The sequence below is a fragment of the Garra rufa genome, chromosome 25, assembly GCF_049309525.1.
Source record: "Garra rufa chromosome 25, GarRuf1.0, whole genome shotgun sequence".
Taxonomy (NCBI): Eukaryota; Metazoa; Chordata; class Actinopteri; order Cypriniformes; family Cyprinidae; genus Garra; species Garra rufa.
Genome location: NC_133385.1, coordinates 34,393,710 through 34,420,929, shown reverse-complemented (window position 1 = coordinate 34,420,929; position 27,220 = coordinate 34,393,710). Strand labels below are relative to the sequence as shown.

At 35.6% G+C, this 27,220-nt stretch overlaps 1 protein-coding gene across 1 annotated transcript; it reads right to left on the bottom strand.

Annotated features, from left to right (window-relative positions):
* Nucleotides 1-1,457: 1,457 nt before the first annotated feature.
* LOC141302012 (uncharacterized) lies at nt 1,458-27,036 on the bottom strand. The gene is made up of 7 exons (XM_073832206.1): nt 26,936-27,036; nt 24,263-24,367; nt 8,916-9,079; nt 4,711-4,824; nt 4,326-4,465; nt 3,147-3,195; nt 1,458-3,065 (listed from the first exon to the last, which is right to left on the bottom strand). The coding sequence occupies exons 2-6, from the start codon at nt 24,328-24,330 to the stop codon at nt 3,160-3,162; spliced, it is 522 nt and encodes a 173-aa protein (XP_073688307.1). The 5' UTR covers nt 24,331-24,367; nt 26,936-27,036; the 3' UTR covers nt 1,458-3,065; nt 3,147-3,159.
* Nucleotides 27,037-27,220: the final 184 nt, after the last annotated feature.

Genomic DNA, 27,220 nt, shown 5'->3' with positions numbered 1-27,220 from the left:
TTATGACTCAGTGTAGAAGAAAAAAATAATTTTGAGAAAATGGCCTTTAAAAATATGCATTGTAATTGACACAAATAGATAAAGTGCTATAAAAGAAAGACTTAACAGTGTTTTATGGGTGTTTTCTTTTCAATAGTCACTTTATGAAAAACCTAAAAGTCCAAAATCTCAAACTTGATAGGAGCATGAAAAAGCAGCGTTTTTGCCTGCAAAGAACATCAACTAACATCATTGGATTATGTAATGCTTAACAGACCATTCCCTTACAAACCAATGCCTTATGAAAAAGACGGCTTTTTCTTAAGTGTGCTATTAGTATACTTCTTTTAAACTTTAAAATAGGAAAGTATACTTTCAGTCTACTTTTATATACTTCTCAGAAATATACTTAAAATGACATTTAAGTATCCCTAACTTATACTTAGAAAGTCTAAGTATATTTAAGCTATAATTGTGCTCTAAGAATCAGTTTTTTTCTTTGTTATATACTGCACATCTTCTGTACAGAATTTCCAAAACACAAGTGAAGAAGAAACCGAAACAACAGATGCTTCCTCATGTAATCTAACACAATTGTCAGACGTAAAACAGCGTCGAAACCATAGATATGGACAACTGTGTAACATTATGGAATAAAATGATGACCCATGAAGAGGTAAAAGTGACTCTCAAGCTTTGGGGTGTTGATCAGCTCCATCATCAATAGCCTTTTTGTTCAAAATGTTGTTTATTTATTATTTATTTATGAAACTTACCCACATTCAAGTGTTTATAAAAAAGAATGCATGAAGCTGGAATAAAATGTTTTTGTTCACAAGCAGATACCCTGTTCTTTCTCGTATATCCTATGTTCAGAAATTAATATAACAAAATATATACAAATTAATATCTAAATAGGGACATAGTAGTACTTAAAGTATGATGTAAAGTTCACTTAAAAAAAACTATGAGTTTACTTGCAGTATAAAACTACTAAACTAGTAGTTTACTGAGACTATACTTCAAAGTGTAATAAAAATGCATAAATGCATCATTTTTAGTATACTTGCAGTACAAACTGAAAACATAGATGTAAACTAGTTGTGTGCTCAAAGTTTGCTACTGTTATACTTAAAGTATAGTTATTATATACTAGAAATTGGGTCAATTTAGTCCCAAGGACTATTGAAATAGTACACTTAAAAGTATACTACTAGTACACTGGTATTTGTATACTTACTACATGAAGTATACTTAAAATATACTTGAACTTTACTTAAGTATACTTAATAAAAGAAACTTGAAGTATACTTATTTTGTTGTAAGGGATGTCTTCAAAATTACAGTGTTAAATCTTCCTTAAAGTGCCTTCAGGAACCCGACTCATAACCTTGATAGTTGTATAGATGATGGATTAAAATAAATAGACTGATTCAAATTATTTTTGGACAATAACAATTTGAGCCTCTATATCAACATACTGTACATTGTGTATTTTTATTTCTGTTGGTGACTACATTCATAACGCAATGCAACAAAGTGACAAACAAAACAGCATTCCATAATATTGAACAATAATCACAGTAATATATTACAAAAAAAAGTCACAAACATGCAGCACAAGACCACTTTACTATTTTATATCTTATTAATACAAAAATGGGTTTGTAGTTGTTTGGCCATATCCTGATCATACAGTAAATCTAGTCATAAAACTAAATTAATGGGGAGATATTTACATACACTTCCACTGACCAAAAACCATGTCTAGTTAACAGAGGTAGATGGTAGTTGTTACTGTTGTCAATTCCAAAATTATAAATTATATAGCAATTAATTATACATTTTGTGAATTTTAATGACATTTGGGTTAAAATACATGTTTATGTACATCGCAGTTTCAATCTTAAATCTCATTTATGGCTCATAAATATACATAATTGAACTTTTTTCCAATATATCAGGGCCTGTCAGTTCATATAGATATACACTATATTGCCAAAAGTATTGGGACACCCCCTTATAATGAACAGATTCGACTACTTTAGTCATTTCTATGAGTACAAATCTTAATGTTTAAGAATATAATGATATTCTAGGGAATTGTGTGCTTTTAATTGTATAGCAACAGTTTGGACAGGACCCCTTTCTATTCTAACATGACAATGCCTCTGTATAAGGCAAGGCTAAAAAAGAAATGATTGATTCAGTCAGTGTTCCTCAGAAAGCAAAGTCCTAATCTCAGTTGAACACCTCTGGTGTGACTTTAAATGCAGACCTTGAGCCAAAAACTCTTCAGCAAACACCAATGGCTTGTACAAATGGCTACAGTCATTTTAGACACTTTCAAAACGGTTGCAACAGAGATGGAAATACATTTTTTAAATACATGAATCATGTTTCCATCTCTGTTGCCACAGTTTTGGAAGTGCCCTTTTCTGATCTAAAGAAGGGGGTGTCCCAATACTTTTGTCCATAGTGTATGTACAAGTCATTAGTGTTTGGTGATGAGTTTTTGGCCCAAGGTCTGCATTTAAAGTCACACCAGAGGTGTTCAACTCAGATTAGGACTTTGCTTTCTGCAGAACATTGACTGAATCAATCATTACTTTTTGAACCTTGCCTTATACACAGATGCATTGTCATGTTAGAATAGAAAAGGCTCCTGTTGCTGTAAAATTAGAAGCACACAATTTCCTAGAATATCGTTATATGCTTAAACAATAAGATTTGCACTCATGGAAATTAAAGTAGCCAAACCTGTTCATTAGAAGGGGTTGTGCTAATACTTTTGGCAATATAGCGTATGTAGGTATCATTATCAGAATCAGCCATTTAATAACCTATATCAGTTGTTGTGTTGTGTTATAATAATTAATTAAATCATCAGCAGTGTTTGACGACACATACTGTAGGCCAGTTTGTTTTGGTCTGTTTAGACAGCTGCTCCACAACTGGATTCAAACACAACTGGATACTTGGAAATGATCCAGATATCTTTCCTCTTATTTCCTGGTCCTTTTCTTTACTTCATCATTAGAAATCCTGTGACATTTTACCAAGAATTTGGTATCTGAACTTGGAATCTGTGAGAAAGAGCAACAGAACATTAATGGGGAAACAGTTTGGCAGTTTATCAAACAAAACAAAACAAAAATAAAACTTACCTGAAACTTGTCTTTACATGTAGAGCAAATCTGATTCATAGTAGTTAACCTGGAAAACACAGACATGGATGAATAAATGTTAAACATACACTACCTGCCAAAAGTTTTCGAACAGTGAGATTTTTAATGTTTTTAAAAAAGCCTCTTCTGCTCACCAAGCCTGCATTTATCTGATCCAAACACAGTAACATTTTAAAATATTTGTTCTATTTAAAATAACCATTTTCTCTTTGAATGTATTCATAAAATATAATTTATTTTTCAAAAAACTATCTATTATTTTGTTGAAAAAAATCACACTAAAACACCATAATTACTACAGATAGTGTTTCTTTGTGAGTCTCAAGAAACCTGCCAAAATGATAAAGGGATCATACAAAATGCATGATATTTTGGCAAAATCAAAAAAGGCAAACATCTTCATTCTGTTCAAAAGTTTTCACCCTTAATGCATTGTGTTTCCTTCTGGAGTATCAGTGAGTGTTTGAACCTTCTGTAATAGTTGCATATGAGTCCCTCAGTTGTCCTCAGTGTGAAAAGATGGCTCTCAAAATCATACAGTCAATGTTGGAAAGTCCTGGAAATCCAAAGAATTTGTGGGAACCAAAGGATTTTTCTGAAGAACAGTGGACAGTTGAACTGTTCAGGACAAACAAGGGACTCTCATGAACAACTATCACTAAACAACAACAACAACAACAACAACAAAAAACACAGTTGTGGATCATTCAGGTAACAACACAGTATTAAGAATCAAGTGTGTGTAAACTTTTGAACAGGGTCATTTTTTTAATATAAATTCAACTATTATTTTCTCTTGTGGGCTATATGTAAATGTCTTTTATGTGAAATATCTTATTCAGGTCAGTACTAAATAAAAAATAACATGCATTTTGTATAATCCCTCTTATTTAGGTCAAATAATTAACATTTTACAGATTCTGAAAGGTGTATGACTTTTGACTTCAACTGTACATATATATATATACACATCAGTAACTATGAAATTTTGAGAGTTTACGGGTATAATCGATTTAATCTGGTCTCATGATTACGTTAATCGCATTGTTCCAAAGTGTTTGAGCGTCTATTTGAGCATCAGCCTCTGTGTGTGTGTGTGTGTGTGTGTGTGTGTGTGTGTGTGTGTGTGTGTGTGTGTGTGTGTGTGTGTGTGTTTACATGCTGTCTGTCTTCATCACTGCTGTCTGCCGTTTGTGGGCTCTGTGTGTCTCTGTCTGTCCTCAGGGGAGGAGAGCTACCAGACGAATCGTCCGCACTGCTCACAGAGCCATGGAGCGGAGAGAACGCCACGCCGTCTCCTGAGATTCACACACACACACACACACACACACACACACACGCTAAATGGCATAAAACTGAAGATCAAGGACAGAAAAGCTGCCAAGGCCCTGAGGCACCAGCCCCTTTAGATGCCCCACTTGCACAAATTGTGAGATATATTGTCAAAATAATGACACATAACATCACAACTCTGAGTCCCCACTGGCCTGGTTCATAATCCACCTTTGCAAGGTGCAACTGATGATGAAAGACTGTGTTTTACCAGACAGCTCTTGGCTTTGAGGGTCCATCCGCTCCAGACTGTCCAGAAGCTCGTCTATCTGTGATTTAATCACTGTCAGTTCTTTCTTAATGCACATCAGCTCCTCCAATTTCACTGCAGAAAGAGAAGGAGGTTAGCGAGCGATAACATTATGTTTAGCAACAAAACTAATGCCACTGGTTGAGAGAGTATTGCCAAACATATGACATTTACATTTGCAGCCACTAGTGGAGCAGAAATTACACACTGCAGCTTTAAAGGGGACACCGGATGCCCATTTTCCACAAGCTCATATGAGTCTTTAGGGGCTTAATGAAAAGTCTCTAATATACTTTGCTTAAAAATTCTCAATAGTGGTGTAAAAAACACCCTTTTACCTTGTCAAAATCAGCTCTGCAAAATATCAGCTCATTTTACTGCATGGTCCCTTTAAATGCAAATGAGCTCTGCTCGCCCCGCCCCTCTCTGCTGAGGGATTACGAGCTGTATTGTTTACTTTAGCCGCGTTTAGCTGCATTTATTGGCGAAACTTGCCACCAAGCACATTATTAAGAAAGACCATTTGCAAAGATGCATAAAAAACCTTATACTCGCTTCTGCTGTGGATGAAGCTGCATCACGAATGATTCACACGAACATAGAGGCATATGTGGATCAGGATCGGCACTTTCCTTTTAAAAATGAAAGTAACGTTAATCCTCTGCGTCTTCAGTGGCTCAGATGTCGGTAGTAAATGAGGACTGCTATATTCATTATTACATCCAACAACAGAACACCTCAATCGCTCAATTAGAGTCTTCCTCTGCACCTGAGTCACACAATGGTGATCGTATTGGGACTGTTTCAGCTCGGTGAGGGCGGGTCTAAGGTAAGGCAAGGTAAGCTAAGTGTGTAATCCCTGTGTGAGTAGCAGCACCAAATGAACTGCAAAAATAACTGTTTCCAAACAAGTTTCCCAACTAATCTTTTCTGCCCCACCCCCATTTGTCATTGGTTGGACAAATATGTAGCCCCTTCCCAAACTCGCATCATTGGTTGCGACACAATTTGAGCACTTTCACCATTTTAAGCATAGGACAGCATAAAAAATAATATACTTCAGCTTAGGGTTGTGACAAGGAAATTTTCCCACCCAGTAATACCGGTATCACCGTGGCGTGTGTTTGTTTGAGTTTTACTTTCACTTTAAAAATCAGCAGCAATTCAGTGTTTAGCAACTGTTTTAGTTAATTTAAGTTCTTCCTCGCTTTTCTTCGGTAGAAGCGCCATGCACATTTTAATTTCATTTGCAAATTAGCGACAATTCGGCGTCAAGCAGTTGTTTGTTTTTAGTTTGTTTGAGTTTGTCCTCTTTTCCTGACTTTCCTTCACTTTTAGGACTTTCAAGAGACAAATGAGGATGCCCTGATATAAGCAACTCTTCTAATATCTCTAATGATGGAAACTTAGATTGGACCTCTTTTTTTCCGCAGCGTGATAATACCACTCCAACACCCCTCCAATCCCAGCTGGATAAAAAAAGCCCATTCCAGCTCAGTACCAGCCATTAAAAAGCGGTTTGACCTCCCAGCTACAAAGGCAAACTCATTCTACTGTGATCTGCTGGCAGTAAAAACTATTAGGGCTTGTAATAAAGCACTATAAACGCTTCTTATTGGTTATGCACTATTAATTTGCTATAATTGCTTTTGGTGATAGGCTAGGTTTGATTACTGAGGGAGTCGTTCGATAGCGGAGGGAGGATTTTAATGAAGAAACCATCTGGAGTTCGACAGCAGAGGTGCATGCATGCACGCAGACATAGGCGCTCGCAAAAAAAGGCAATTATGCGAGCAACATGCACCAAGACACAATCCAAGGGTACAAAATGTTGTAAAAGAGATGCTGATATTTATTATGAGATGCACAGCAGTGCAACGCTGTGCCTTTCTAGAGCATTCTCACTGGGACAAACTCCAGTACTCAAGGGGGCGATAGAGTTACCTTAAAATTGTTTGGGCAGCTTGCTATAAAGATTATTTGTAATTTCAATAGGAATCTGTTTAAAATTTTTGGTCAGATTTTCAAGTTTTCAAGACCAACAGAAAGCATAAATTGCGTGGCGTGACACGACAAGACAAAAGCCAAATAGATGCGGTGCTAAAACAGTTTGAGCTGAGCACTAAGCCAGGGGTCGGAAAGTAAGTTTGGCAACGGGCCAAAAAATGTTTTGCCACAAGATGGTGGTCCAGAACATAGTCAAAGTATAATTTAATAAATTAATTAATGAAAAATGCAACTAAATGCCTGTGGCAGGCTGTTACAGTGTCTTTAGTAACTGTCTGTTACTCCAGAGTAAATACAAGAATCATAGAGTTAAATTGAATACCCTTTTAAGACCTTTTTAAGACTTTTTCCTGCATTTTAAGACCTCATCGCCACAAGTTTTAACTGGTTACGTAGGCAACATTTATCGTAAGTTGTGCTCCCTTTACACAGAGTGCGAAAGTAAAAGTGAATGGCAAGCACTTATTCAAAGGAGATTTAAGTAAATTGTGAATAACTGTTGCTGTTATGAAAGATATATTTCAGAACCGGCCGCTATCAGAATAATCTGGCTATGGGTGCGGGCCAGATATTATTGCTTGCGGGCCAGTTTTGGCCCACGGTCCGCCTCTCAGCTAACAATTTTTGGTTCATTCTGGGAACATTACTTTTTTGTTCCTAGAACGTTCCTAAGAATTTTTCCTGTTGGTTAGCCAGGAAAGTTTTCTTAACGTAAATAAAATGTTCCCTTTAGTTTAGGGAAACGTTCCTGGAACGTTCTCAGAAAATTGTGGGGAACGTTCCCAGATTGTTTCCCTAACCTGAAGAGAACGTTCTGGGAATGTTCCCGGAAGGTTCTTTGAAGGTTATAAAATTTAACCAAAAATAGAAAAACCCTGCAGGGAACGTTCTGGGAACGTTCTTTATAGGTTATTAAAAAGAGAACCTAGAACGTTCCTAGAATGTTCTCATTTGGTTCCAAAAAAAAAAAAAAAACCCAAATGGGAACGTTCTGTGTTTGCTGGGCTGTTGCTGACCACTGCACTAAGCAATTTTTGAAAAACGCTTTTGGCCGCAGTGTAGGACAGCAGTAAGGGGCGTGTCTTGTAATAATAGAGAGAAGAGAGAACGTTCAAATTGAGTGCACAAGACAAATATTAGCAGATAAACTATAGATAGAGAGAATTGTAAGATAAAAAAGAAGGAAATATATAGAGGGAAAAAAACATTAAAAAGAAGGGTTACGATCAGGCAAGAGGTATAGGACCTGAGCGGGAAGAGCTTGAATCGGACGTAGAGGTTGCGTTTCTTTTTGATAGGTGATTAATGTTGATTTTGTGCTATTTCACAAAACTTATGTGTAATTTCTAAAACAAACTGTAACGCAGACAAAAACAGCAATTGTTGATGGCTGTGATAGTCTGTTTTTTTCACTAGGGCAGACGGTGAGAACTTTTTGAATTCGAAGATCAGGATAAATTTAACTTATTTTGTTTTCTGTAGCCTCTAAAAGTCAGTACTAAATGAAAAAATGATATTTAGGCAAAATAAGAAAAATGTACACATCTCCATTTTGGTCAAAAGTTTTCACCCAAAAGATCTTAATGCATGGCTTTTTCCTCCTGGAGCATCAGTGAGTGTTTGAACCTTCTGTGATATTTGCATATGAGTCCCTCATTTGTCCTCAGTGTGAAAAGATGGATCTCAAAATCATACAGTCATACAGTCCTTGCTGGAAAGGGTTCAAATAAACAAAAATGGTGGAAATCCAACGAATTTGTGGGACCTGAAGGATTTTTCTGAAGAACAGCAGGCAGTTTAACTGTTCAGGACAAACAAGGGACTCATGAACAACTATCACTAAACAAAACAACACAGCTGTGGATCATTCAGGTAACAACACAATATTGAGAAACAAGGAGATGTAAACTTTTGACAGGGTCATTTTATGAATTCAGCTATTATTTTCTCTTGTGGACTATATGTAAACATCTTTTATGTGAAATATCTTATTCAGGTCAGTACTCATTAAACAATACCATGAATGGACACACCACCAATCCAAATCATCTTTGAAAACAGTGGTATATACAGAAGTATATACGTTAAACGTTACAAAACTTAAATTTTGATTTCATGAAATCTTTATCTTAAGCTTTAAAAATGTAAGTGCAGCTTACGTTGGGTTCCTCTGCTCCTGGACTTGTGTCTGCTCTGAGGTTTCTCTCTGCTTTGCCGCAGGATTGCAGAAGATGAAGACGGCGATGAACACGTCCGTCGAAAAGATGCGAAATCACACGGGATGGTCGTCACAGACATCGGAACGTGTTGATAATCGAAAACCCTGAAAATGAAAGCCAGAGAGGAGATAATAAGTAAGCCAGGAAGATATTTCTTTCATGATGCTCTGAGTTCTGATTCACAAGGCACGGTTATTATTGGCAGGCCGTGGCCTACTTCCTGTTCCGTGACTGAAGAACATCACAGCTAATTATGCATGCCAGCCGCAGCCTCTGCGTGATACATACATTAGCGGCATGGCACTTTCTGATCACTCTACGTCTCCAACTTTATCCGCTCCGTCACATCCTCGGCATGCTGCGAACGTCTCTGGCAAAACTTGGCAACAAAGAGCTTTTTCAAAAATTGCTATGCTTTTATATAAAGATTAGCAGGGTCTATGCAATAGGAGAGTTTTCCCATTATGCCCTGAGGCCTAGCTGTTTGTGACCGGAGAGAGATATCAGGAGATGAGAGATTGGGAGAAATCTGCTGCTGGTGTCAAGAGCGTGATGGAGCATGCAATTAGGAAAAGGGGATAGGATAGAGCGAAAGAGACGGGAACAGACAGAAGTAAAGACAAAAGCAGACCCACACTGAATCTGCAGCTAAAGAAAGTCCTGGTTTAAGTGAAAATTAAGTGAAAAAATTACTTCGCTTGGAATAAGAGTATAATGGTTACCATTACCATTTTAAGTTTGGGATCTTGGGGGCACAAACGTTTTATTTCATAGATATTTACTAAAATATGTACTTAAGTATGTAGTAAAATGTGTGCTAAATGTGAGCCTGACATAAGTAGCACAGGTATATTTGTAGCAATCGCCAACAATACATTGTATGGGTCAAAATTATTCATTTTTCTTTTATGCCAAAAATCATTAGGATATTAAGTAAAGATCATGTTTCATGAAGATATTTTGTAAATTTCCTACCATGAATATATCAAAACTTAATTTCGGATTGGTAATATGCATTGCTAAGAATTTAATTTGGACAACTTTAAAGGCAATTCTCTCAGTATTTAGATTTTTTTGCACCCTCAGATTCCAGATTCTCGGCCAAATATTGTCCTATCATAACAAAACCATTAATGGAAAGCTTAAAATATGTATTTTTAATATTTATATATTTATAATGAATAAATAAATAAATAAATATATATATTATAAATACAAGTTTAAATAATTATAAATATAAATTAAAATGTACCCTTATGACTGGTTTTGTGGTCCAGGGTCACAAATGTGTGCTATATGTACTGAAGTATTTACTAAAATAACTAAAACTCAAATAAAAACTATACAGATATATTTAAAATATATATTTTAAACATATGTAAAATTAAAAAAAACTAAAATTTATGAAAACAGAAAATATAAAAAAAAATATTATTATTATTATTAGTAGTAGTAAACAAAAACTAAAATAAAAAAACATTTGAAAGTTTTTGCAATACATGAAATAAAATAAATGTTAACTGAAATAATGAATAACAAAAAATAAATTTTGCATTTGTATTTGCCAAAACTTAAGTTGTATGTACTAAAATAACAAAAAGTAAAACTCAAATAAAAACTATACAGATATACATAAAAAAACTAAAAATACTAAAAATGGCAAAAATACAAAAAAGTTACTAAAACCTCAACTAAAATTATAATGAAAACATAAAAAAAGTTTTTAAAAAATCTACATTCGTTGATACTAAAATACCACTGATTTTTTAACATATTTTTATTTAAAAAAATACTAAAAATTGCAAACGACGTAACAAAATGACTGAAACCTTAACTAAAATTGTGATGGAAACATTAAAAAAACTTATTTTGGCTATTGCTACAAAGATACCCACACTGTAAAAAGTCTTCAACTTAAAAAACCTAAGTTCAGCAGCTGCCTTAAAATTTTAAGTTAAATCAACTACAAGTCATTTTAACTTATTACAATAAAAATGAGTTGATTTAGCTTAAAATTTTAAGGCAGCGGCTAAACTTACGTTTTTAAGTTGAACTTTTTACAGTGCAGGCTACTTAAGACTTTAAGGTTTTGTGGTCCAGGGTTAAATATTATTTTTTTTAATCATTAAACTGTAACTTTTCCTGCAAATATAATAATTAATAATAAAATAAAAACTATATTTTTTTAGGAATGTGGTATGTGTTTTAAACAAAGCACTAGTATTTTGTTGTCTGCCCTATTTATTTTGATGATTTTCTTGACTACGATATAGGAATTTATTGCACAGAGACACTCATAGCAGGCTGGAATCAAACTTCCATAACTGCACACTGCTATAATGCTAATACATTCTCCTGCTGTCTTTTCTCCCTCTCTCTCTCTCTCTCTCTTTCTCAGCGAAAGGAAATGGGATCACACGCCACACGGAGAGGTCTCTTAAAACTAATGAGATTTGTTTCTAAAGTGACAGGCTGATCTCTCAGACAAGCTTCATTATCCAGAGTTCAGTCTCCGTCTGACGGATCTCGGAGAGCGAGACGCATCTGAATCAAACGCTTCACTGTATGCGGTTCTATCAACGGTCATTCATGTACATCTGGACAGATATCAGCTTTCGTTTTATTGCGAAGACGGATTTGCTGGCTGTTCGATAAATTGTGGAACAGCAGGGGCCATAAAGACATCATCCGGCAATAATATCTCTCTTTATGAGGTTTAGCTTTATAAAACAATATTGAATTGGCACAAGCGTTCAGATCTATCATTGTAGCTCGCAGAAAGTGTTTGCTGTATCATTAGCGCATCTGTTCATTGTTAACTAAATTTGTTGAGTAAATCGTTGCAGGACAAAAGGTGTTAAATGGTGCACTGGGACAAACTCGTTGAACAAACAGGGTAAATCTCAAACTGCTCACTTGTCCTTTGTGTTTGACATGATTGATTCTTTCCCTGAGGTAATTCAGATTGATTAATTCAGATCGAGTGTGCACACAGGGGGAAAGTGGTTTGGCTGAAATGAATTGGGATCACAGGAGCGGGATGGAGGTTAATGGAGTGGAAGGAAATCTTTTGCTATTTCAGCACAGTTAAAAATCAAAACATGGGCATTTCAGAGGAACAGGAAAATAGTGACAAGCCAGAATTGAAATATACTGCTGCGTCCGCAGAACTGAAATCTGTAAACGCGGTTGGCTTTGGATCACGCATGAGCAAACCTCACAATATGACCTGAGATCATAAATAATAATTTATATTTGTATGACAGTATTACTGATGCAGAATTGAACAGCACTTATGCCAGTGACTCTAATGCGCCGACTCAATATGGATGAAAACCGTTTTGTTTTGAAGAAGATCAAGTACCAAATAGTTAAGCAATCTGAAAACACTTTGCAATAATGCTCTATGTTATCTGTTAATGCACCAACTAACATGAAATAACAACAAACTAGTATTTCATATTTTTGGTTAAAGTTAAACCAATGCTAAATAGACATTTTTAGAAAAAGTAATTAGTTATGCACTGCAAAAATGCTTACTTAGTTTTGTTTGTCTTGTTTCCAGCCAAAATATATAAAGATTCTTAAATCAAGAAGTATTTTCTAGACAGGTGAAAAAAATGGTAAAAATTAAGTGACTTTTTGCTTAGAACAAGCTAAATAATTAGCCAAAGGGGTAAGCAAAACAATCTTATTACAAACAGAAAACAAGATTATTTTTCTTACCACATTGGCAGATGTGTTTTTTTTTTTTAACAAGATAATAATTTTTACTCGTCTAGAAAATACTTCTTGATTCAAGAATTTTTTTTAGATATTTTGGCTGGAAACAAGACAAAAAAATCTAAGTAAGAAAAGCATTACAGAGTAGTTACTTCTCACAAATAGTAACTGAGTTACATTATTATAAAAGTAACTAATTACCAGGGAGTGTAACTATTGTGTTACTTAAAAATAATAATAATAATAATAAAACATTGCACACTAATCTGTATTATTTTATTGTTGCTGTGGGACATTGTGCAAGACACCTTCTAGGGGCTAAATATCACGTTATTGGGGTCGCTTCAACTCACGGACATGAAAAACATCCCACGGCAACTCTGTTAAACCCTCCGGTGTGGTCTGTCTTGTTTTTTCTTGATGACCGCGAAAAGAACAAAAAAATACTCAATCATTTCGAAACTGCAAAGGGGCCAATTATATTTGCATATAGTCGTAATAACAAGAAAACAATGTGCTTTTGTAAAATAAAGAAAATAAACAGGGTGCGCTCTCTGCCGTCTCGGTCTCCTTCACCTCTCTTCACAAACACGTAAAAAACAACCTGAATCTCTGCAAATACCTCCACAGACATGAGAAATATGTGTATAGAAAGCTTGAAATGGCCACTTTTAAATGTAGTAAGTGACATTGAAAACAAATATTCTCGGATAAAGTAATCTGTATGATACCAACGCAAGATCAAGTTTTCCCGTCTAAACTCATCTCTAATGTAATCATTCCCACGAGCAGCTCTGCTTTTCAAAAAAAAATTCACATCCACGTGAGACACGCGGACATGTAGGTAAACGCCTACATCACCTCCTTAAATAAACGTGAACATACAGTTTATCTTGGCTACTTTTCGTTTTTGGAAGAAGATGCGCTGAGAGGAATAAGCCAGAATTTACCTCAGAAGAAGAGCGCAATGTGGAAATTATAGTAACGCAGCATTTTATTTTCAGTAACAGTAACAGCGTTGTAACGGGGAAAGAGTAATTTGTTTGAATTCTCGTTACTGAAAAAAGAAATGCCGTTCGTAATGCTGTTTATTTGTAAAGCCATTATTCCTATCACCGGTAATAAAAATGAACTACTAAAGTATTTTTTAAGTATTTCTCATTTTTGGTTACTTCTAATTTCTATATATAAATATGAACTGTTCATTGTTAGTTCATGTCAGCTAAAGTCTATTAAATAACCTAATTAATTATTATAATTAAAAGTCACAACATTTGAATGACTGGTCAGTAGGGTAATTGGTTGACTGACTAAATGACTAATAGATTATTTGATTGGTTGGTAGGTTGACTGGTTGATAGAAAAGTCATCAGGTTGATAGGTAGACTGACTGACTAATTAATTGGTTGGTATGGCTGATAAAATACTCGGTAGGTTGGCTGATAGACTAGCCCTGCGTTCCATTCAGAAGGGCTCATCCCTATTCCCTAATCCCTTCAAACGGTTTACCCTCCAGAGTGAGAGCTTCAAACAAAACCGTTGTTGTACCCTTTGAAATCCTTCATTCAGAAGGGCCCTTTGAAGTGGATTGTTTTGAGCACTTCAGTTTGGAACAACACTTCAATATGGCGGCCATGATTGTTTTCAAGTTTTCAAGCAATATATCCCGATTGGAACTCACCGCGAGTAACTGACTGACTAAATGATCGGCTGGATTGTCTTTGCTGGTTTGTTAATAGATCAGTAGGTAGGCTGAAAGGTAGTCTGATTTAATTGATTGATTGGTTGATTGGCTAATTGGTAGATTGTAAAGTGTTATCAGCCATTCTTCATAACAACATTAATCTTTACATTTACAGATGCCTTTACCTCAATTCCAATGTAAGTCAAGTTTGGATACAGTTTTTTTTTTTTTTTTGTGGGAAATTTAGTTTGGACAAGATGTTCATAATTTCTATTACATCTGTTAAGACATAATCATCCAAATTTTTAAAATTAGATACAGCACGTCAGCACCAATCACCTTGTGGGCTGCGCGTTGACATAGCGGCATTGCGGTATGGGTGTTTCAAATTTGAATCTTGGTTTGAGGACCTTTCCCAATTCTGTCTCCCTCTCTTTGCTTCCTGTCATATCTATACTGTCCTATTATAGTAAAATATGTGACAAACTTACTTGCTGTTGTGTGCACATGCTCTCAAGTGGCAAGACTGCAAGTGTGGGTATTTGGACAAGCCCTGACTGAATAATTGGACGGTTGGTTGGTTGATAGAACAGTCAGCATGGATGGTAGACTGACTCATTAATTGATTGGTTGAATGGCTGGTTGCTTGGTTAATAAAGCAATCACTAGGTTGACTGATTGATAATTGATTGGTAAGTTTGTTGGTTATTTGGTAGGTTGTTGGACTGGATTAGTTGGTTGACCGATAGTCTCCCTTAACCAGACCTTCAGACTGGCAGAAGGTCTAAGAACCATGGCCTCTTTGAATGGCCAAGGACCACCCAAGAGGGCATATGACTGACAAGTAAAGCAACCAGTCACTTTTCGTTTTGTGCCACGTCATGTTTAGAAAATGTCCCGACAAGCAACCAGTGCAATCATTTACAGACATCTCAAAAGTTTACAGTAACAGTGGTGTATCAGTACACAACATTTGTTTGGAACATATTTCTCCACTTTTTAACTCCAACAAGCAGTTCTGCAGAACCGAACACAAGACTAATTAGTTTAACTACTTTATCAGTGTCTGTTCTTTCATTTTTGTCCACATATGCAGCTGATATACCCCTCTCGTTTAGGTATTTCACTTGTAACAGCGGAAAGGTTTCAGTGACCACTCACAAAATCTTAGCCTCGAATATCACTTCAGAGCAGTTTAGTGTGCATTAAGAACACTGCGCTTTGAAAATTTTAAGACTTGACAGTCTTGTGCACTTAGTTCCTGTTGTGTGCATGCTCAAATAACCAAGATTGGATTGGATTGGATGTTTAATTTCTTTCTTAACCAGACCTTTAGACTGATGGCCTAAGGACCGCCTACGAAGGCATATGACTGACAGGTAAAGCAATCAATCACATTTCATTTAGAAAATTTCCCGACAATAATGGACCAGTGTGCAATCATTCACAAATATCTCAAAAGTTTACAACAACAATGGTGTAAAACATTTGTTTGGAACACATCTCTCCACTTTTTAACTCCAACAAGCAGGAACCGAATACAACACTAAATCGTCCAACTATTATGCAGCTAATATGCCCTTTTCATTTAGGTATTTCACTTGATCCTCCATTATAGATGTGAGCAGGCAAACAACTATCAAAATTGGATCTTAAGGGAAACCTTCCAAATTCTGACAAATGGTCAGCCAGTCTTAGAAATGTCAACTCTTGTCATGTCCAGTTGGCAAACAAGATAAAACATCTCTTTTAGATTCCACTAAGTGCCTCAAGCAAAACTCCTGGATGTCTTTTAAAGAGCTTATGCTGTAAACCACATACTTTTAAGAATCCAGCATTTAGCCAATCTTGATAAAATTCTCATTGTCAGCTTTCTACTTCAATCAGACGGCTTTGTGTTGTTTCAGGCGGACCACTGAAGAACATGACACACGTTTCCCAGAAATCCTGTAGAATTTAACCAATCAGTGGATGAATTTGAATCTGCTGAAGTGTTTTCAATTAAGTATGCTGTATTCATCAGGCGTTCAGCCAACGGTCCAATGGCCGTGATGTCTGAGACTATTTGGCTGATGGATTGGTTGGTCGGTTGTCGGGCTGACTAGTTTGTAGATTGATTTGAAATTTTGTTAGTCTGTGACTGTTTAATTAAAAAGACTGACTGATTTATAGGTTGATGAGCTGACTGACGGATGGATTGACTGATAGGTAGGTTGATATGTAGTAGGCTGGTTGGTTGATAGATTTTTTGGTTGGCAAGGTAGTTTGGTTATTGGGTGGTCTGCACCTTTACATGTTTTATTTATTTATTTATTTATTTATTTATTTATTTATTTATTTATTTATTTATTTTTTGCTACAATAAGCATATTTACATACAAACAATGTTTCTCTAGTAGAAAGTGGCAAGCAAATGGCTTATGAATTTAATTTGTCTCCATCAATTGAATTGGTCTCCATCGATATACCATTACCTGAAAAACAAAGACCATATAATAGCTTAAAATATGCAAACAGAATGAAAAAATCCATGAATACATAGTCAAACATTCATTGTGTTGTTGCATGATCACCTGCGTGTTTCTGCTTTGCTCTGAGGTTGAAAGTGCTTTCCAAACCCTATATTGATCCTTTTTCTCTGTTTCATGGCCCTTCTGGTTTTCTCCGGATTCAACAGTCCAGATAGATTCTCCGATCCACAGATAGCAAGCTGTAAATTACTTTGCCTCAGGGGACTACGGTGATTGAGGGAGATATACATTAGACTGCAATGGGATCAGACTGGGTCAGATTGCCGCTCTAAGCTGCAGGATAAAAGAGTCTTACGACAGTGACATCCAGCTCTTAAAATAACCTGCTCTTAGCTGCAGATCTGTGCCTCAAATGCTTCTCAGTCCCAGGGTATTTGAACCTCTTTAATAGTGATATGACTATTACTCTTGGTCATATTTAGGGTGGGCATTTTGAACCAAACCTTAAACCTAAGTATTAAACTAATAAACCCCCTGCAGTTCCTTCACAAACACCATGGGAAACCTTGATGTAATATGATGTTAATAACAACATATGGAATATATTTTCTTACTCTTCTTACTTTTTTGTCAATATGGTACAGTATTATCCTATTTAAATCAATGTGATAAATGAGTAAGGTCAACAGTAATTTAAAAGTAGTCTGATTATATTATCTAAAATGTGTAATGTAATGAATTAAGTTACTAACAACCATTTTTATCATGTAATTTGGAATCAGTAATGGATTACAATTGGTAAGAAATCTACACTCACTGCACCATGACAGAAATCAACAGAATTTTAGAAAATTACGTTTTACTTCAATATTAAATCAATACTGAAAAACATATTTGAACTGCAGTATTCTCAATTGTGTCTGCATCCATATTCATTCAGCTGCTCTTCATAAAATACAAAGGTTTATGACGCTAAAGGTTTCAAAATGTTCGTTCACGGACAAATGTGAATCGTATTTAGTTTTCAGAGAGCAGAAATGTTCATCCATGACACAGTACACATTTTAAAATGAGCGTCGAAAAAAAGCTTTCTACTGTTTATTAAAAGTAATCCCTCGTGAATCCTTTTATCGCTCTCGTATAAGCTTCCAAAGTGAAGAAAACAAGTTTATTAGCCAGAGGCAACATAGTGCACAGCAGAGGGTTAAATTTAGACTTTTTCTATGGCAGACACACACACCTCCAAGCAAAAAAAAAAAAAAAAAAACGGCCACCAGAGAGACCCCTGTGTGCCACTAATGCTGCCAAACATATTTTCAAAGGTTTTTTTCTCTACAACGGGATGCTTGGCCCAACGGGAGAGTGTTTAAAATGCAGATAGAATCCAGGGGTCGTGTTGAATCTCAGCGCACACTAATGCAGTAACAACAGCCCTCCACCGAATCTGACCGCAGGCCAATAACCAATGAGACGTCAGATCTTCTGATGAGATTGAAATAGAGAATGAAGTTCCTGATGTGTGAAAACACTTAACAAGAGGCAAATAAGCAGCTGCGTGAGTCATACGGAGCCCAGAGCCAAGAGAGAAGACGCCAGTCAAAGCCGCCCCATAACATTATGCAAATAAGTGGAGTAAATTCCCGTCGTGTACGAATGTGTGTGTGTGTGTGTGAGAGAGAGAGAGAGTGTGTTTAAGTGCTGGTAGATGCTTAGGAAGGTAAATTAGATTAAATGGACTGTGAAACTGCATTATAGACCTTGTACTTCTTAGAGTGCATTATGGGTAGATAAAGGACGTTCAATTCAGTCTGTAATACAGTATGTAAATAGTATTTATCATAGATGTTTATATACGTGAATGCTACTACAGTCAGCATGTTGTGGCTGGTTGGCATGCTGCTAAGTCTCTATGGCCACATATACATGTTTTTTTTTTTTTTCTCTCATGTGGCACAGAAATCAGATATGATCCACAAACATGTAAGCAAAAAACAAACAAAAAAACATTGGTATTCCCCAAATAGGCTTCAGGCATCTTTCATAAAGAAATATATTGCCTGATCTCATGCCGAAAACATACAGTGAGGGAAAAAAATTATTAGATCCCCTGCTCATTTTGTCTGTTTGCCCACTGACAAAGAAATGATCAGACAATAACAACAAAAAAAATCCAGAAAAACACATTTTAAAAAGTTATAAATTGATTTGCATTTTAATGAGTGAAATAAGTATTTGGCCCCCTATCAGTCAGCAAGATTTCTGGCTCCCAGGTGTCTTTTATACAGATAACGAGCTGAGATTAGAAGCACTCCCATAAAGGCAGTGCTCCTAATCTCAACTTGTTACCTGTATAAAACACACCTGTCCACAGAAGCAATCAATCAATCAGATTCCAAACTCTCCACCAAAGAGCTGTCCAAGGATGTCAGAGACAAATTGTAGACCTACACAAGGCTGGAATGGGCTACAAGATCATCGCCAAGCAGTTTGGTAAGAAGGTGACAACAGTTGGTGCTATTATTTGCAAATGGAAGAAAGACAAAATAACTGTCAATCTCCCTCGGTCTGGAGCTCCATGCACTTCATGGAGTTTCAATGATCATGAGAACGGTGAGGAATCAGCCCAGAACTACACTGGAGGATCTTGTCAGTGATTTCAAGGTAGCTGGGTCCATAATCACCAAGAAAACATTTGGTAACACACTACAGCATGAAGGACTGAAATCCTGCAGTGCCTGCAAGGTCCCCCTGTTCAAGAAAGCACATGTACAGGCCTGACTGAAGTTTGCCAATGAACATCTGAATGATTCAGAGGAGAACTGGGTGAAAGTGTTGTGGTCAGATGAGACCAAATTCAAGCTCTTTGGCATCAACTCAACTCGCTGTGTTTAGAGGAGGAGGAATGCAGCCTATGATCCCAAGAACACCATCCCCACTGTCAAACATGGAGGTGGAAACATTGTGATTTGGGGGTGTTTTTCTGCTTAGGGAACATGACAACTGCACCGCATGGACAATGGACGGGGCCATGTACTGTTAAATTTTGGGTGAGAACCTCCTTCCCTCAGCCAGGGCATTGAAAATGGATCATGGGTGGGTATTCCAGCATGACAATGACCCAAAACACATGGCCAAGGCAACAAAAGAGTGGCTCAAGAAAAAGCATATTAAGGTCCTGGATAGCCTAGCCAGTCTCCAGACCTTAATCCCATAGAAAATCTGTGGAGGGAGCTGAAAGTTTGAGTTGCCAAACGTTAGCATCGAAACCTTATTGACTTGGAGAGGATCTGCAAAGAGGAGTGGGACAAAATCCCTCCTAAGATGTGAGCAAACTTGGTGGCCAAATACAAGAAATGTCTGACCTCTGTGTTTGCCAACAAGGGTTTTGCCACCAAGTACTAAGTCATGTTTTGCGAAGGGATCAAATACTTATTTCACTCAATAAAATGCAAATCCTGAAAAAGATATTTCACATAAAAGACATTTACATAAAGTCCACAAGAGAAAATAATAGCTGACTTGATAAAAATGACCCCGTTCAAAAGTTTATATTATACATACAATTCTGCAAGGTGTATGTAAACTTCTGACCTTAAGTGTATTTGTAATATTGTTAAATATTATTACAATTTCAAATAACTGTTTTATTGTTTCATTATATTTCCTGTGTTGCAAAGCAGAATTTTCAGCATCATTACTCCAGTCTTCAGTGTCACATGATGTTTCAGAAATCATTCTGATATGCCGATTTGCTGATCAATAAATGTTTCTGATTCAGTGCTGAAAACAGTTGTGATCGGGTTTCAGAATAAATTGAAAGTTTGAAAGAAAATGTATGCAAAATAGAATATATTGTAACATTATAACCCCATTAGTCTTATTCTTTAGTCTGAGTCTTTGTTCTGGAAGTGCTGTTCCCAGGCTAGTTGGTCTGACCTGAGCCAGCCAGAGATCATTAACAGCTTGTTTCCACAATGCTTCAGTCTGACAAGCTACAGTACAGCCACTCACTATACAGTAGTAACAGCCATATAACAAAAAGAAATCTGTCAAGATGTATTTCACTATATAGACTACACAAGTTTGTGCAGTTGTTCTATACAGCCTATGCTCATAGTTAGTGCAAAATAATTAGTTTAATTAGTTTTCTTTGGAAAGTGCTGCTCAGCAATCCAGGTATTATTTGTATCCAAAACACTCCACAAATGACGCTGACCAAAGTTGGCAAATATTTCTCTGTTTGGTCTTTTTATGCAATTTCCTTAACAGTATGTAAAAACAAACATGAGAAATCAACTTATAGTGGAAGTCAGTGGGGCAAGGCATACCAGAGGATTTAAAAGCAGAAATGTGAAGCTCATATTTGCATATAAATGTGCATTATTTGAGCTGTGAGTGGTCGAAAATCATCCTTTAAAAGGAGGACAAAAAAAAAAAAAAAAAGTTAACTTCCATAATGGAAAATTCATGATAATATACTCAACCCTGTCATCCCAAATGTATATGTCTTTCTGTCTTCAGTCGAAAAGAAAATTAAGGTTTTAGAGGAACACATTCTTCGATTTTTCTCCATATAGTGGACTTGGGTTGAAGATCCAAATTGCTGTTTCAATACAGCTTCAACGGGCTCTACAGAAGAATAAGGGTCTTATCAAGCAAAACAATCTGTCATTTAAAAATAAAATAAAATAAATGTAAATACCTTTTAACCATAAATGCTTTTCTTGCACTAGCTCAACCGCATGCATAAGTGCTGGCCACCGTTGAAGTCCACTATATGGAAAAAAAATCCTGGAATGTTTTCCTCAAAAACCTTAATTTATTTTTGACTGAAGAAAGATGATGTTTCACTAATAAAACAAAAGAATATCATCAGCAAAAATTTAACTGGCTTGAATGGCTTTACTGCAGAGCAATTACTGTACGCAATAATACATAAAAGTCACTGTCATTTGATGGTGGATGTGTTGAATAAGCTGTCAGCGATCAAAATATTGACGTTGAAGTCATTGAAAATGATAGTTTTGCTAATATGGTTGAAATGGCGAATATGAGCCAGATGCTGAATGTACTGTGAAAGCGCACTCTTGAGGATGACGGCAATGGTAAAATCATCTTCTCTAATTTAACCCTTCTAAATTCCAAAAGGTAATGAAATATGCTTTATTTTATTCTTCTGTAATTGTTCTTAAAATATCAAGAGAGTTTTTGCTATTGCAGAAGTTGCTGTGCTGGATATATAGGTCTGGGTCGCTAAAGACCCAAATATGTAATAATGACTGTCAAAATAGTCATGCATTTAAGGGTTAATTTCTTAAAAAAAATGACTTTGTAAAACACCACAAACCTGCTCTTGTGGCTTGTCGGATATTATAGAGTTTTAAATAGTTTACCATTTGGGATATACAGTATGTCACAAAAGTGAGTACCCCTCACAATTCAGCAACCATTTTAGTATATCTTCTCAAGGGACTCAGTGCTATAGAAATGAATCTTGGATATATTTTAGAGTAGTCAATGTGCAGCTTGTATAGCAGTATAGATTTACTGTCCTCTGAAAATAACTCAACACACAGCCATTATTGTCAAAATAGCTGGCAACAAAAGTGAGTACACCCTAAGTGTTATCTGGCACTGCCTTAATCATCCTGGACATGGAATTGACCAGAGCTGCACAGATTGATGCTGGGATCCTCTTCCACTCCTCACAGATCTGCTGGACATTAAACACATGGTGCTTCTCCACCTTACGCTTGAGGATGCCCCACAGGTGCTTAATAGGGTTCAGGTCTGGAGACATACTTGGCCACCCCATCACCTTCAGCTTCAGCTTCCTCAGTAAGGCAGTTGTCATCTTGGTGGTGTGTTTGGGATCGTTATCATGTTGGAAAACTGCAGTTCGGCCTAGTTTCTGGAGGGAAGGCATCATGTTCTGCTTCAGAACGTACAGTAGATAATGGAATCCATGTTTCCCTCAATGAACTGCAGCTCCCCAGAACCAGCAGCACTCATGCAGCCCCAGACCATGATGCTACCACCACCATAATGACTATAGGCAAGACACAATTTTCTTGATTTTTTTTGGTTGTCTTCAGCAAACTGTTTGCAGGCTTTCTTGTGAACCAGCTTCAGAAGAGACTTCTTTCTTGGATGACGCCTATGCAAACCGACTTGTTGCAGTGTGCGGTGTATGGTCTGAGCACTGACAAGCTGACCTTCTACTTCTGCAACCTATAAAGGAATACTGGCAGCACATTAATGCATCTGTTTTTAAAGCCAGGTTCTGCACCTGACGTACAGAACGAGTCGACCCTTGCGAGGCCTTTTCCGAATGGAACCCATCTTGAAAAACCTCTGTATGACTCTGACCACTGTAGTGTAACTCTGTTTCAGGGTGTTACTGAACCTCTAATAGCCTTGGCCATCTTTGTGGAGAGCAACAAGTCTAATTCTCAAATCCTCAGAGAGTTATTTGCCATGAGATGCCATGTTGAACATCCAGTGGTCAGTATGAGAGAACTGTACTTAGAGCACCAAATTTTAACTGCTCTAATACAAGATACACAACTTTGTATGGTCCTGTCAAGCGGACAAAACCATAAACATGATAAATAGGACATGTGGCTCAACATATTGCTGTTACCACTCAGGGTGTACTTACTTTTGTTGCCAGCTATTTTAACAATAAAGGCTGTATGTTGAGTTATTTTCAGAGGACAGTAAATCTATACACTGCTATACAAGCTGCACACTGACTACTCTAAAATATATCCAAGTTTCATTTCTATAGTATTGTCCCTTGAGAAGATATACTAAAATGGTTGATGAATAAATGTCAAATATATTGTTTCTCCATATAATTCAAAAACACCATTAGCAATGATTAATGGGATTGTAGTTCTTTCCCCTCTTTAAATCTGTTAATTATACAGTCCTTTGTCTGATTTTTAGGGGGGTTTCTAAAGCAAAAATTGCAATGTTGTGATTAAAACTCTTTAGCGAACACTTTTGAATGGTATAAAAACACTTCTGTAACCAAGGGTGCTAAAATAGAGCGGGTGGTGTAAGCTGCAAAGTGGACCAGACTTTTCTTTGATTGTCAAATTTGGCACGGTTTTAAAATACCTCACACAAATCTAACTGCACCGGAAATGTCCTCTAGCTCATAACTCAGAGCAGAGCAAAGCCTAATATCCAAAACACCCGAAAATTGGTGTTGGCAGGGGCTGAAAGGAGATGGATAGACTAGAGAAAGACAAAGATGAGAAAATCGGAATGAGAAAAGCACAGTGACACAATGTCAAAAATAACAGCGCTGAAGACGCCCTCAGGAAGCAGATGTTTCATATTTCTTCATGACATGAGCTGTGAAATATGCCTGTGAGAAATGAGTGTGTGCGTAGACGTACCTGTAAGGCTCATTTCGAGGTCGCTTCATACCGGCTCTCTGTTTGGAGGGTCGCAAAACTCCTGTCATGCTTTTGTATAAATGAGAAAGACAGCACAGGTGCGCACTGAAAGGAAAACAACAACGATCCTGAATAATACAACAACACTCCTTCTGTCACACTGACACATGCTGTCTCGCTCTTTATGTTTATAGGGTAATAAAAAATTACTGAATCTTGAATATGAAGAAACGGAATAAATGAAAACGTTATGGTATCAGGGTGTTGGAACAGAGAAAGGCTCATTATTTCATTGTACAGGAATGCTGTTATTAGCCAACATATGTTGCTTGGTTAGGGTTAATCATCTGTGTTTTGAGATTAATATCTCTGTCACATGGTGAACACTATTCAGTGCACTTTCTCCACGAATGCATCATTGTCCTAGTGATATAGGCCATTTAGCAAGTAATGACTACAATAAAACACCTGGAGCGTGAGTGTCTCTACAAAGACTAAACACTTTAGAGTTTGTGAAGTTTTTAAGACTGTTTTTTTTTTGTTTGTTTAAGCACATTAAATAATACAATTACAATAAATCATCAGAAAGTTACTATATAATAGTGTAATTTTACTCTCTTTTTGTGTTATCAAATTGACAAATGGGAAAATGTGCAGATGAGATACTGAAAGGTGCTATTTCTAGTTGATCTGATCATATAAAAAATGTAAAAAAAAAAAAACTAAAAGTTGGTGTAAACTGATTAAGTCAGTTTGATTTAGCATTGTTGTTTGTTAATTTAAAAATAAAAATAAATAAAATATTAAAAATTGTTTTTGGTAACTGGAATACAGCTGAATTAAAATGCAAATATTACACTAAAATAAAATAAAATAAAATAAAATAAAATAAAAAGATGACTGAAATTACAAATAAAATTAGAAAATGTATTGGTAATTTTCTGCCAGGACACTTTACGTTGTAATACAGGTATAACACCTGTGAAAAATCATTACAGACATCAAAAAATAAATAAATAAATTAATTAATTAATAATAATAATAATAATAATAATTTAAATATGGACCAAAACAGAAATAAAAATAAATTTAAGCTAAACAAAAAATATGTTAACAATAAAATAAAATAATAAAATAAATGACTAAAATTAGAAATAAAATTATTTTTAATTTATAATAATTACAAATTAAAAGTATTAGTAATAATACTTAAAACGCAACACAATGCAATGTGTAAATACAGGTGTAACACCTGTGAAAAATCAACACGGAGAATTTCTTGATATTAAAATTAGGACATATTTTTACAGACATCAAAAAAATAATTGAAATATGGACCAAAACAGAAATAAAAATGAATTTAAGCTAAACCAAAAAAATATATATTAACAATAAATAAAATAAAAATAATAAAATGAATGACTAAAATTAAAAATAAAATTAGAAAATATACTGGTAAATTTCTGCCAGGACATTTTCTGTTAGGACTAGTTTCCTTTAACACTAAATCACAACGCAATGCAATGTGTAATTTGTAATATACAGGTATAACACCTTTGAAAAATCAATACGGAAAATTCCTTCATATTAAAATTGGGCCATATTTTTTTACAGACTTGTTTAAAAAATTTAAATATGGAACAAAATGGAAATAAAAATATATTTAAGCTAAACAAAAAATATATTAACAATAATAAAATAAAATAAATGACTAAAATTAGAAATAAAATTAGAAAATATGTTGGTAATTTTCTGCCAGGACACATTTTCTGTTAAAATAAGTCTCCTTTAACCCTAAAACACAACATAATGCAATGTGTAATTCGTAATATACAGGTATAACACCTGTGAAAAAATCAATACGGAAAATTCCTTCATATTAAAATTAAGCCATATTTTTAGACAAAAAAGTGAAATATAGACTGAAACTGAAATACAAATAAATTTAAGCTAAACAAAAAATAGATTAACAATAAATAGAATCAAATAAAATAAATGACTGAAATTAAAAAGTAAAATTAGAAAATATATTGGTCATTTTCTGCCAGGACACATGTTCCGTTAACGTAAGTTTCCTTTAACCCTAAAACACGGCACAATGCAATGTGTAATTCGTAATATACAGGTAACACCTGTGAAAAATCAATAATTGAGTCATATTTTTAGACAAAAAAGTGAAATATGGACCGAAACTAAAATACAAATAAATTTAAAGTAAACAAAATATTAGCAAACAAATAAAATTAAATAAAAGGACAAAAGCACAAAACAATGACTAAAAATTGATCAATTGTATTTAAATAATACAAAAATAACACTGTAATTTTTTTGAGCGAATGTCTTGACTAAAATAAATATCCAGATCTTGTTTCATCCCTAAATAAATAAATAAACAAATGAAAAATAAATACAGTTTATTACTCACGAAAATTTCACAATGCAAAAATGACTTAGACTATTCTTTATGCATTATGCATAAAACATGATTTCTTATTACTTGTTTAATTTTTTAGTGAAATACGACCTTCATGTTTTTAAATGCAGCAATCAAATACGTAAACCATGACGAGAGCTTTTCAAAATACCAACTCCAATCTGAGAGCATTTCAACTTCCTGTGCAATGCCTAATAGAATGAGAGGATGAGGATATGAGGAAAAAAACTCACACTTACACTGAAGGCTGCGATGCTGACTTCTCAACAGGGTCATTACAGTCTTATATTCTGCACATCCTGCTCATCTGCTCCGTAGATTCCCTCGAAATGCACTCTTTATCTAACCTCAGAGAGAGAGAGAGAGAGAGAGAGAGAGAGAGAGAGAGAGAGAGAGAGAGAGAGAGTACTATAGAGTTAATGGCTTTTCTACACTGGGGGTCGTACCATTTGCGCGCACATCAGATTCAAAGGGGGTTTAAATGTGCTTCCGGACTGATCCATTTCCCGTTCAAGAGAATGGGA

Excerpts from the sequence above, each read along its gene's own strand:
- LOC141302012 (XM_073832206.1), bottom strand. The coding sequence starts at position 24,330 with ATGACAGGAGTTTTGCGACCCTCCAAACAGAGAGCCGGTATGAAGCGA. Across the intron at positions 9,080-24,262 it reads CCTCGAAATGAGCCTTACAG|GGTTTTCGATTATCAACACG; the intron begins GTACGTCTACGC and ends TTTCATTTTCAG. Across the intron at positions 4,825-8,915 it reads CAGGAGCAGAGGAACCCAAC|TGAAATTGGAGGAGCTGATG; the intron begins GTAAGCTGCACT and ends CTCTTTCTGCAG.